The sequence below is a fragment of the Micropterus dolomieu genome, linkage group LG09 (assembly GCF_021292245.1).
Source record: "Micropterus dolomieu isolate WLL.071019.BEF.003 ecotype Adirondacks linkage group LG09, ASM2129224v1, whole genome shotgun sequence".
Taxonomy (NCBI): Eukaryota; Metazoa; Chordata; class Actinopteri; order Centrarchiformes; family Centrarchidae; genus Micropterus; species Micropterus dolomieu.
In genome coordinates this window covers 19,528,621-19,541,251 of record NC_060158.1, presented here as the reverse complement: position 1 = coordinate 19,541,251, position 12,631 = coordinate 19,528,621, and the positions used below count along the sequence as shown (strand labels likewise).

Here is a 12,631-nt window from a genome sequence, read left to right as displayed (position 1 = left end):
GATAGCTGACAGGTATATTTATAGAGGAACCTACACTCAAAAGCAAAAAATTATAATTTGAGAAACACACATTTTTTTTCATAATCAAGCCCGACACTTTATGTATGTAGATGAGGTGTAGTGTGTCAATAGTTTGACAGTTGACCGAGTTCACCAAACGAGTATGAGGCAAAGTTGTGTTTGGTTGGAAAATACTCCAATAACATCATATGTGAAAATGAAAGCAGTCTTCATTCAGTGCATATTATCAGAAAGGCTGCTGATATACACATCTCTGTCTACATTGGGTTTTGGTTAAAATGTGAAAATCATTGTGATTGAATAAAATATAATGGATCACAACACACAACATAGTTGAATGTGTCCTTAAATAAGTGCTTTATTATTTTCCATCATCACACAATGACTCCACTTGACCCTTCCTTCTTAATATCCAAGTCATTCAAATTGTAAACAATTCATGCTGTGCAGGGCAAATTCTGTGAAAAAATAAGTGAACTAATTTAAACATTTCAATGATAAAAAATATGCCACTTGCTAAACATGATAAGCAGTGAAGAAAGATATAATACAGCAAAAATCTATATTATTATACTATTGATATGGTGGCAATGAAATTGCACAAAACGTGAGCAGCATAAATAAAAGTTCAATATTGTGCCTACCAACATGTGCATGGATATAAATAGACAAATATCTGTTTACAGTAATCCAAATACACAGCAAATTACATAATGATGAATTTTTAATCATTTGAAAATGAAATTCTTCACTTGATTTTTTTTCTGGTAAAGATGATTATGTTGATCCAGGGGCGAGACCTCATACTGCAACCCATAAAACGGTACAACTGGTGTATTTTGCAAACAGTAGCCTACTTGAGAAAATGTAGCCTACTTAGTTGGGTCAAAAATCTAGTCTACACTGTATACTGTATCGCAATGGCTAATGCCTAGAAGCTAGGAGCCAACCAACAAGGAGAGGGCGATACTGCAACAAATTGAATTGTCCTTTTCTCGCAGAAGAAGACGCAAGCGGCCGTACAACATCACAGAAGAAGAAGGCCTCAGTAGTGTGTTATAAAAATAACATGACCAAGGTTATATAGTAACACCATTTGACAAACATCTTATCTCGGTAAGAAGAAGAGGACAGCACTTGTATGTGTCTATTATGTGTCTGTGTCAAATAACAAACCGGCATTGACTTGCTAGCAGCTTTAGCTGGAGAGCTAACTATTAGCCGCATGACAGAGGAGGTTATTCCAAACTCCGTTTAAAATAATCACAATATTACACAGAGCCGCTTTTTGATCAGGATGTAACGTTTTAGGATCGGGCTGCCTCTTGTTCCTTTCATGATCGTGAACTGAAGGGCACTCCGGTTGGTGGCAGCGAACAATATCACTTATACTGAGGTCTTGAGGCATGTTTTCGGGTGTCGTTTGGTGACATGTTCCTGGTGTGAATGTGAAGGTATGCTGGACTATTCCATAAGCGGAGTTTGGCGTGCGGTGCCATCCCAGCCAGAGGGGTGATGTTTTAGTTAAACGGCATTGTTGAGGGGCTCAGCTGTAGAATTTACAGCTGCTGTACCGGGGATTTTATAAAGCGAAACGAAACACTGAAGAAAGGGGTAAATATATTAACTGCCGATATTGATATATGTGATTTATAAGTAACGTTAAATGACAAGCGGTGGGCTCCCACAGCTAATGCCAGATGTTCTCTGCTCTTTTCGGATATCCGCCCAGGTCGAGATGAGCGTCCCCTGTTTCTTGTCATCAGTTGCCCGAAGCTTCTGCCCACCTGCCGGTCTCCTCTGCTGCCGGATTCTGGGCCCCAGCTCCTTCACAAGGTGAGTTTCATTGAAATGTACCTGGCTGCTCACTCCTGGGGCACTGTAAAGACTGACACCAAGGAAACTATAATTAAATTATGATTTTTTTAACTTAAAGATATGCTTCACCCAAATCACGAAAACCAGATTTAGGCGAACTGGCCCTTTAAGTTTGTTGTTGCTTGCTAGCCATGAGGCCAAAGTCCACATGCCATGCTGCTTTGTAGCTCTTCACTCAATGCATAAAGAATATTTCCCACAAGACAAGTGAACAGCAACTACCTCCTTTTTTTTTAGAAGAAGAAATATGTCCTCCAGAAGGCAAATGGACCATCTACAGAGAACAGCGAACAACTCCAGACAAAATGTAAGTTGATATTTTGTATTTGAATACATCAATATGTAATGTATTCATTACCTGTGCCTCTTACTAACAGTGTAATTTACTGACAGTCCATCCAAAGATTATTAACACACTCATAAACTCTGCTCTCTTCCTGTGAATGTGTGTGTATTTTGTGCTTGACCGGCTAACAACAGGTTCTGTATCCAGCTAAAGTATGTGGCATTATAAATGAGTCGGAGATGGTGAAACGTTTGAGAATTGCTGTCCATCCAGACTTCACCTTCAAAGCGGGACAGTGGTGAGTAGACACTAGCATTAACTTGTTGTCAGATGAAGGAACACTGTCACATTGTGTTGTGCCACCTGAGGTACTGCATCATGAGTGGGAAAAGTTACTCTGGCTTTGACAAGTTTTATTTAACTAGTAATTTGTGACCTCTCCCGTTAGGACAAATTAATATAATCGGGGTTGTGCTTCTGTCAGATACCCAAGCATTTAAAGAACATTACATAGAGGAATGCACAACTCAAATCCGTGGTGGCACGGAACACATCAAAAGCAAACAACACATCGTTTGCAGTTTCAAAACAAGGGGTGACAATGCAATTTAGGTGAAATGTATAACCTCCCATGATTGACAAGGGCAACAGTGCTGTTACATAATCTATAAAGCCAGGAATGCAGCCTGGCAATTGAACCATAAACTTGTCTCTAACCTATTCGCCTCAAAGTAGAAGTTACCATAGTAAAACATCACGTTGTCATGAAACAGAAATCAGCAGAACCTGCCAAAATACATATGTCCAGATTACTTACAGAGTGCAGTCTGTAACTTCCCCCTGGAGTCCTTTCACAGTGCCTGCAGTGCTCATAGTAACCACAAGGTGGTGGCATTGTGCTTGATATGGCCTGGTGGTTTTCTTTTCCAACAAAACTTTTACAGTTCACAGGAGTTAAAAATCCTACATCCCAGTCAACATGTGAGCCAGCTCAAGATTATTGTTGATAAGAAGAAAATTGTCAAGAAATGTGTCAGATCTGCTGATGGAAGGATCAAAGAGAGCTTTTTGTCAGGTTAAACCAAATAGTTGGGGACTTGATAAGCTAAATTTTTTTCTTAGATTTGTGTAGGTAACTGCTGAATGCACTGAGTTGCATGTGCAGTTTTGACTTGAAAGGCTCTTGAGACTCTGCCTTGTTTTTGACGATCCAGAATACTGGGAAATGTTTTAGGTTTTAAGCTAACTTCCGGTGACTCTCATATAATCATAATAGCAAGTTAAGTACTTCTTCAATGAAGGCAGATCTTTTTTCTGTGTCTGTCAGTCAGCGTTGCCAACGCTAATTAGTGTACCCTGCACATGCAGTATATGTAACTGAGACCATACTGTAGGTGGGCGGTGGTGAGATGTAAAACCGGCAGCCAGTTTCCCTGCGGTGTCTGGTAATGAATGGAAATCCTTGAGTTTCAGTGTTTTTTTTTTTTTTTAGAAAAAGGACTGTTTAGTTGTTCATCTCCAGGTGGGAGAGGAGGAGGACAAGGATGAGGTGGGTGGAACATATGTGTCTTCATAGCAGATCCATATTTATGATGCCTCTGAGGGTTGTGGAGTCAGTGTCTCTCTCTAGTGCAACAGTGGGTCATTGTGTTGGTGGAACATTAGTCCAACTGTTTAGCATTGCTGTTTTCCTCTGGGGGTACTGTGCCTTGTATGTTGATGGACAGACCCGACCACGTTGTGTGTAAGACCGGGACGCTACACTTTGTTTAAACTAACTAGCAGGCAACTTTCCATCTGGTGTGGTTTTGTTCTACTTGGTTTCAAGAACAGTTCTGCCCCCTTCACTGAGGTCAAAGGGCACCACGCAACAATACATCCATGGTTAGACTTAGCATTGTCACGTCAGAGTGAAGAACAGGAACAAATTTTCAACTCCTAATAGCTTTAGCTTCACTAATTATCTAATTAAGTTCAAACATCCACAATAAATCAGTTGACATATTAAATAATTAAGTTATGATTTAATTGTTTATTTTTTTTTGTGGCTGTGTGTGCAGGGTAGATTTCTTCATTCCCGGCGTAGAGAAGGTGGGAGGTTTCTCCATGTGCTCCAGTCCGGGTTTGCTGCAGAGGGAAGGCATTGTTGAACTGGCTGTCAAATACACCAAACACCCCCCAGCGCTCTGGGTCCACACCACAGTGAGTGGGGCAGTCATTTTCCCTATATATCTGTCTAATGTTTTGGAAGATTACACTGTTAGCATATGTATGAGATAGATGGTTATTTCTTCCCCTGTTCATATTTTTCTTTTAGGCTTTTGTTACCTAACGTGAATTGACAAATTCAAAATTGCCTGTGTAGTTGCTCAGAAGTAGAATTGTGGTAGTAACACTAAAACTCAAGCAAGACATTCTGAAAAAGCGTGCACGCAGGATAAATAAAGGTTGTGTGAATACATAAATGGAGAAGTAACAATTGAAAGCTTTGAAGTCTTTGCTCCCTTCATCATATGTTTATATATTCTAATCTATTAATTTTTAGTGCATAACATTGTACTATGACATGCTCCAAAAGGTAGCTTTTTTTTAATCCAGTGTGCGCGAGTAGTCGTGTGAATATGAACAATGTTTCCCTTCCATTTTTGTACTCTGTTTGTTTGCAGCTTCTGTGTTTGATGATGGGCCTTAATAAATAGCTTTGAGCCACCACGCCGCGTGTAAATAAGTATCAGAAAGCACCGTGATGTGAGACTTACAGCGCTCTGCTCTGAGATCGCTTGATGAGCCATGTGTTTGATATTGCGCTCCGACTCCTCTCTGCGAGCAGGAATAGTGTGGGGACCGTGATGGCAGATTAAGAGTGCGAGCATTACGTGTATGTGTGCTCATGTGTACAAAAGCATATTCACTGCTCCTTTTGACTTCAAAAGACCTTCTCTGCGCAACTTGGGAAATCGCTTCCAACCATACCATAGGTTTGTTGTGCATATGCATGCTGATCTAAAAGTGTCTTTTTACTATTTCCTGAGGCTTCGATGTTGTTAAAGCAATGCTGTAAGTTTCCTTGGAATATATTTCATATCTAAAAAGGGATTTCAGCTGCTGAGCAAAGAGAAATATTGGGAGCCAGCTCAACACAGTCTGTTATCTCCTTTTACCTTTTTCTGAGTCTGTCTTTTTCATTTTCTGTCTTGATTTTTATCGCTTTCTCTTCCCTCCTTCCCCTCAGTGTACAGTCGGCGCCCGGGTGGCAATGCGTGTCGGTGGGGACTTCTTCTTTGACCTGTCACCCTCAGACCCGTCCGTGGATTTGCTGCTGGTGGCCGGTGGCGTAGGGATCAATCCCTTGTACTCTATCCTGTTGCACACCACAGATCTGCTGCGTCTGAACTGTGCCTCTGGTGGGCGGGACTACAACATAGGCTCTGTCCACCTCTGCTACAGCGCCAAGAACACACAGGAGCTGCTCTTTAAGGTGTGTCCTTGTAGTATTTATATATAATATTAGTCAACTTGCTGATTTTACTGTCCATGTGTTTGTCAACAATATGGTGGTGGGTGTGTTGCAGTGTGTAAAGAGGAACTCTGTTACAAATGTCTTATCTACCCTCTGTGTTCCCAGAGCTCCATCATTGAGGCGTGTCGGGATTTCCCTGACAAGTTCTCCTGTGACTTCCACGTCACGCAACAGTGTACAGATGTTGACCCACACCTCCAGCCATTTCTCAAGTGTAAGTAATCTCTGCACACACACACATTGCTACACACGTGTATTGTTTAGCAGGGATGATTTAGTGACTGTCACATTCTACAATAGTCTGTCTTTGTTGATTTATCTCTGTCATCATGTAGAACAGGCACTATCAAAGCTCCACATGGGCGACTCGGAGGGAATTGGTGCCGCAGCACTGGGTCTTGATTAATTGACTTCCCTTTGTGTTTCCCCAGGCGGGAGAATCACAGAGGATGAGTTGCATGCTCATGTGGACCTGCAAAGGACTTTGTGTTTCCTGTGCGGCCCCCCGCCAATGATCGAAGCAATTTCCAAAACCCTCATGGACTTTGGTCTCCCAAAAGACAGAATCCTCTTTGAGAAGTGGTGGTAGAACCTCTTGCACTTCCCAGAAAGTTACAGTGTTGTCCTCTTGACTAACGCTCCTTATTGCAGGGGAGGATGTTATGGGATGTGGTGAGTGGAAAGTAACTGAAATAATAGTAACTGTGATAATGACTTTAATGTGAGTGCTCAAATACTTGAGGAAATTCACCTCCGATCCCTGCTGCTGTGAACTGTGCCTGTGACAGACATCTGGGACCGCCCGCTCTTCAGCTAGCAGCTGATTCACAAAGACAAAAGAGATGAGTTTTATTTATTATAATTTAAAAAGGACTGTAAAATCTTAACTTCGGCAAGAAGCGTTTCAGCTCCCTGCCTTGCTGAATATTGCAACAAACCTGCAACTCCAGTGTCTGCTTAAAGTGTATGATTCACACATTGTGACACAGAAGTTAACGTCTCATTTCGATCAATCTCATTTCCAGTGTGTATTTGCATGAATGGTGTTCTGTTTAAACAAATTAATAGATGATGCTAGCGTTACCCCAAATTTACCCCTAAATGTTTACCCACTCCCTATACCTATTGTCTCAAAGTAATTTCACATTTTTGGAAATACACTTATTCACTTCCTTGTAAAGATGTTAGATGAGGTCAATACCCCTCTTGTACCTGTTAGCTAAACATAAAGCTACAGCTGCTTAGCTTAACTTAGCGTAAAGACTGAATTAGAGGGAAACAGCCAACATGGCTGTTTATTTTCCAAATTGTCAAACTATTGCTCTAAAGTCCCTAAGATATAAAGGATCAGTGCCAGTAATAGCAATCTATACTTTTATTTTACATGGTACATGTTGTACCTGTTCATCAAATACCTCTGCTAATTTAATAATTTGTGTTCTTAGAAGTGTTATACTATGTGTGTGTATATATACTTATAACTCAGAGCTATTTATTTGCGGAACTGAAGATTTTAGAGTTGTTTGCCTGATCATTTTTAGTCACATGCGAAATTTACACATGTATTTTTAGAGTCAAAAACAGTCTCCCACATATTGGCCAGTGGCCTGTTTTACTCACTCTCACAGTTACATGCATACACAGCACATATCCCAAATACACACTTCCACATACCCAAACTGTTTCTCAACCCGAGGTGGAGCGAGTATCCCATGGTGCACTGTAATGGAACCTCCAGGTGGTCTCTGGTCGGCTTGGATCACTGAACATCCCCCTGAGATGGTTGCGAGCTTCTTCTTGTTGTTTCAGTAGGGGGGGTTGCGCTGTCAAAACTCATTTTCGAGTTGTTTCTGCGTTTTTTCCTCATGAGGAAATTGTGTATCCTGGTAAAATGAGATTAAACAGGAATAAAGGAGTCTGTTTTCCACCACTTTATTGACCTCCGCTTTTCTATAAAGACTTACATGTCACACTGCTTACACACAACATGATGTGGTCCCAGAAATAATTAATAAATTGTTGATTTCTAATTTACACATTTTCTGATGATGAAAGGTCTGCTCATCCAAATTATAAAAAGCACTTTTCACTTGCCTCTTGTAGAATCTAACCAAACAGACAAATTTTAGTTTGAATCAGCCAGATTTGTCTCTGAAATGTCTGCTACCACTCAGTTACAGTGGAGGTAAATAGACATTTGTGATGCTCCCAGCATTGGAAAAAATTGCATTAAAAAATTACCAAAAAAGTGTCTTTCCAGAAGCAATGTTCCAGTTACTCTGGATAACAGACAGACCTCGAAGTAATCAGTTTCCATAGGAACGGTTTTCTACTGTAGAAATATACCTCAAGAAAACAGTCGTCCATGTGTTGTGTGTGTTATGTGGGGTATCCGGGAGATTGCTTCTGGAAAGAAATGTTTTAGTTTTGATTTTTTTTTTTTATGTAATGAGCAACACAAACAAAATTCCTTTCACCTACATTGTGTTAAGGTGAAGAAATCTAAGAGATGGAAGTCTCAAAACCTGACCAAAAGACTACAGTTAAGTGACAGAATTATTTTTTTTTGTAATTTACATGAACTGAACCTTTAACTTTAGGCCTAGTAAAATGTGCCATCTAACATCTCAATGCAGTGTAGAGCCTAACCGATACCCAAAAGAGAATTTTAAACTATATATCGGTCGATATCGTTTGTAGTGTACTACACACTTTTCCCCCCACCAAATTTCCCCCTCTTGTTTCTATCTTAAATTATATACTTTACATATAAAAATACAGCAAACCCAGTGAAATCAGTTGTCCCTTTTTTAAACAGTCCTATTACAAGAAAGTAGTAAAATACAACAATGGGCAAAAAAATAATACTTAAGGCTTGGACTGGTGGTTGTACTCCATAGCCTGGTACGGTTTCATTTCATATAAGGATACATCAAATAGCAACACTGACCCAAAGATGAGAACTGCACAATACTTTCCCATTTATGGGAGCTACAACCTCAAAAACTCAGTGTTTACGCCGTAAACAGCAGACTGAAGCAAAACATGATGACTAGTAACAGTATGACTGGCTACATCTGGTTCGTCCGCAGAGGAACTAAAAATCCAGATCAACAAAATGTTATTTTAAAAGGCTTTTTTTTTTTTTTTTTTTTTTTCCTTCCTCCAAGTGCTAAAAAGGTCTCAGCTCCCACATGCCTGCTTTGTGCCCAATGTGTCAACAGACACCGGAAAACAGCTGCTGTTTGATCCTCTCTTCTGTCTTCACCTCTTCCTTGACCCCTCCATCATCTCTCTGACACACATCTGTCCATCTCACCAACTTCTCCTGCTTGGACAGTGGGATCTCATCAATGTCGGTTTCCTCTTCCTGCTCTTCAACAGAAGCCTTGCTCCCCGATAGGAACGAGACGTCCTTTTGATGCCGTGCATCCTCTTCACTCTCCTCACGGCCTTCCTGAAGGCTCACTCCTTCGCTCTTTCCCCTGTCCCTGCTCTTCCTCCCCTCTGCCTCTTCTGTGTTTTTTCGTAACCTGTCCATCTCTGTCTCCATCACAGGGGACCTGTTCTCGCTCTCATCTTGCATATCTCCAGAAGATTTTTTCTTTGCCTTGCTACGACCCCTGAGGTTCAGCATCTGAAACCAAATAGATGTGTTTGAGACAGTTTTGGGCTTTGTGCAGTGTATTTTTCTTTCCATCTCTCCAGACACCTGACAAACCACAACAAAGCCTCTTTCATTGACGCCTCTCTCCTGTACAGTTTGAGGATGACTGTTTACCTATTATTAGACTTTTCCTGAGCTGGTTTATATTTGCTGTACATCCCATATTTAGTAACATGACTTTTTAATGGCACCTTCTGTGACATAAAGTCATGTATCCTAAAGGCACAACAGACACAAGTGACAGATTTGCTGCGAAGATGGAAGACAAGGCGGAACAAACCTTGAAGTCTTTTCTCTTGCGTTGCAAAATGGGTCTCTGAAGGAAGAGGATCTGCTTGGTCGACAGACTCCCGTCACTGCAGAAAGAAGAGAACAGCACTTTTACCACTGTTACCTGTTATAATCTGAGGAGCTTGCATATCACTACATGGATTGAAATCCAGTTTCTGTTCACTGCGGTTGGCAAAGTGACAGGTTACAAGACAACAGCACATCAGCGACTGTGTTTTTGTTCGCAGCGCCGACAGACTTCAAAAGCAGTTTCATGTTGAGAGGAGCATATGATCATGATTTGTCAGATCTCGAACCATCTGTCATGTGTATCTAAACTACGCTGTCAGCCCTAATCCCAAAAAAATGAGACAGGCATTGTAATTAGTCTTACTTTGTGATCTTAGTTATTCAAAGTGACTGAATGTAAAGTAAAAAAAGAGTTTAGTAGAGATGTGAGTTTATGGTTGCAACGGTGTTATCTTGGTAGTGAACTGTACCTGTTGGTCTTGACAATTGGTGTGGGTAACACACACATCAGCTTCCATCCATACTGAGCCAGAGACTGGAGCAAGGGGATGTAGTCTGTTTTCACCACAACACCCTGGAAAAGAGACAGAAAATCGCTTAGACGTATACGGTCCAAACGCACACAAGGAAAAACTGCACAAACACATTACAGCACAAGTGCAGGTAGGCACATTTAAGCTCGGCACGCTACTTTCCATCATCTCCACTCTTATGTAATGTTTGACAGAAGGCAGCTTAAGTCTTCAGTCACAAAGAATTTCTCAAAGTGCACATCTTCTCCAGAGTATTAAAAACTCAGACCCACATCAACAACGGTCCATTGCTCAACCACGATGGCGTCGTAGGAAGTGTTTGTGGTTTCCTCTGCGGAGCTCTGGAAGATGAACACACTATCCACGGATGAAACCCCATTGTCTGGAGAAACAGGACAAATTACAGACTGAGTCAGATAAACAGAGAAGATTGTATGTGATTCAGACAGGAGTCACAAGCTCATCTCCACACTCTCACTATTGATCCCCTGCTCTCTTTGGCTTAAGCCTACTTATTCCATGGGTGACTGAACAGTGACTTATGCCGTAAGCCGCAGACTTACGGCACGTAACTCCATGCATATCATCCAGCAGAGATCTACAGCCTGAGAAGCCTTTTCCTCTTGAAATGAACCAGTGAAAATTCTTAAGTTAAAGTCAGGAGGTAAAGTGAAACATTTGCTTTAAAGCTGCAGTAATCTGTGCTTGAAGTGGGCGGGAACAATACTGGCACTTTACATTTTTTTTCTTTGGTGTGCCGTGACTTTTTCTTGCGCACCAGCACATCTCAGAAGCTGACGGTACTATTTTCTGCCACCTCCATATCAGGTTATCTGGGCAATTCACAATGGCTCTACATGAACTACATTGCCCAGGGGGCACTATGTGACGCTCACCTGTTCCCATTCTCACCAGTCTGCTTTTCTCTGTTGGTAGCTAGTCCAAGTAACATTACATCAACCTTACAAGCCTGGCTCCAAAAGGGCACAAGGAGAACACGAGTCAATCACGAGATGATGGCACAACAGAGCTGTGCTGATCGTTTGTGTGACACACTAAAAGTAGAGAAAAAAGAATGTATCCTGGGCTTCTGCCGATCGTACAAGGAACGACCTTATGGGGTGCCTTTTGTTGAAACGTGTTCAACTTTTTAGAAAGCCGATGAGCTCAATGTCCAGTCACAGCCTAGATGGGGCAGGACATTAAAAAAAGGTTGACATGCTAAAGTGAACTCTCAAATGTTAAACTCATTATTATGCATGAATAGTTGTGATTATTAAGTTAGTACTTAGTATTAACAAAGTGGACAAACTACTCAGATAGGTTGTGGATAGTGCATCTGCAGTGTGAAAATAACAGATGTGAATAAGGGGAGTACTGGGACAACAATTTTTATATTAACAATAGATTAAGTAACTGTGAAAGTGGTAACCCATGGTGATGACAAATGAATGCTGCGTTGCTCTGTATCTGCTGGATGTGTAAATAGACAACTGTCTGCTAACACATCGTCCATATTAACCTTATAATGTGTCAATGTTGCGTTTATAGCTTATTGCTCTGGCCATAATATCTATTGAAGTTTATACAACAAGACAATTTTATTTTGGCGGGTAAGGGGTTTGTGTTGTGGTATTAGGGGAGTTTTACTTTAAGCTGATTGGCTTAGACATCATGGCACATTTTTAACATGTAGCTCAGTCACAGCAGGATTTCATAAAAAATTTAGGCCAAAATCAATGTATTTAAATGTGGATTGCTGCAATCAGTGGATTTGAAATTGATTTGTGAGGTGTTTTTTTATGTAGGGTTTAATGTTGATGAACTCCGACTATCAAATTTGCCCCACTGACTAATGCAATCCATCTCGAAAGTGATCACTTTTGAAGGAATCGGAAAATCAAAAATGGATGAAACCCTCATGTTAGCGGTATCCAAGCTTCCATCATGAGTGAGGACGCAAGAATCAGTGCCTTGGCACTCTGCTGCCTAGATAAAACACTTCTTAGGTACATTTGCACACCTTTTACAAATTTTGCATACTCTGTAATGTTTATGTCTGACTGTAGGGTGAATGTGCTTCTTAAATGACATAATCAGAAATAGTTCGTTGCTATAGCCATGAAACATACCGTTATCATCTCCAAGATGGAAGAACCCGTCAATGAGATGCGCGCCACTGGTGAAATGCTGTGTCATGTGGTCAAGCCAGTGTGTGTCAACTTCTGTGACTAGCCCTGCTTCCTTTTGTACTTGCAGTGGCACCCTGAGTGAGTAGAACCTCAGAGAAGTGTTCAGATCCCCTGTGTGATTGTATAAGGCAAAGAGCTGCATCCCTGCAGGCACACAAAAAGAAAAGGAAAATGGACAATTGGACAAATAGAGTTTTGCATGATGATGATTTGTCCATTGTCGCCACTACAAAC

At 41.0% G+C, this 12,631-nt stretch overlaps 2 protein-coding genes across 4 annotated transcripts in view; one reads left to right on the top strand and one right to left on the bottom strand.

Moving 5' to 3' along the window:
- The first annotated feature begins 1,005 nt into the window (after positions 1 to 1,005).
- oxnad1 (oxidoreductase NAD-binding domain containing 1) lies at positions 1,006 to 7,635 on the top strand. 3 transcript variants are annotated; one of them, XM_046057734.1, is made up of 9 exons: positions 1,056 to 1,137; positions 1,476 to 1,635; positions 1,754 to 1,857; positions 2,137 to 2,206; positions 2,380 to 2,483; positions 4,246 to 4,387; positions 5,418 to 5,663; positions 5,811 to 5,919; positions 6,137 to 7,635. In XM_046057734.1, the coding sequence occupies exons 3-9, from the start codon at positions 1,760 to 1,762 to the stop codon at positions 6,292 to 6,294; spliced, it is 927 nt and encodes a 308-aa protein (XP_045913690.1). In that variant the 5' UTR covers positions 1,056 to 1,137; positions 1,476 to 1,635; positions 1,754 to 1,759; the 3' UTR covers positions 6,295 to 7,635. The 3 variants fall into 3 exon arrangements, with proteins under 3 accessions (XP_045913689.1, XP_045913690.1, XP_045913691.1); XM_046057735.1 differs by lacking the exon at positions 1,056 to 1,137 and adding an exon at positions 1,152 to 1,383; XM_046057733.1 differs by lacking the exon at positions 1,476 to 1,635 and having other exon boundaries at positions 1,006 to 1,137.
- Positions 7,628 to 12,631, bottom strand: part of rftn1a (raftlin, lipid raft linker 1a) — a 24,424-nt gene continuing 19,420 nt past the window's right edge. Inside the window, exons 6-10 of the mRNA XM_046057732.1 lie at positions 12,338 to 12,541; positions 10,478 to 10,587; positions 10,143 to 10,246; positions 9,653 to 9,728; positions 7,628 to 9,342 (exon numbers count right to left, since the gene is read on the bottom strand). Of these exons, the coding sequence (XP_045913688.1) occupies positions 8,923 to 9,342; positions 9,653 to 9,728; positions 10,143 to 10,246; positions 10,478 to 10,587; positions 12,338 to 12,541 (914 nt within the window). The 3' untranslated portion in view covers positions 7,628 to 8,922. The remainder of the gene's footprint in view (positions 9,343 to 9,652; positions 9,729 to 10,142; positions 10,247 to 10,477; positions 10,588 to 12,337; positions 12,542 to 12,631) is intronic.

Excerpts from the sequence above, each read along its gene's own strand:
- oxnad1 (XM_046057733.1), top strand. The coding sequence starts at position 1,760 with ATGAGCGTCCCCTGTTTCTTGTCATCAGTTGCCCGAAGCTTCTGCCCA. Across the intron at positions 2,207-2,379 it reads CGAACAACTCCAGACAAAAT|GTTCTGTATCCAGCTAAAGT; the intron begins GTAAGTTGATAT and ends GGCTAACAACAG. Across the intron at positions 2,484-4,245 it reads ACCTTCAAAGCGGGACAGTG|GGTAGATTTCTTCATTCCCG; the intron begins GTGAGTAGACAC and ends CTGTGTGTGCAG.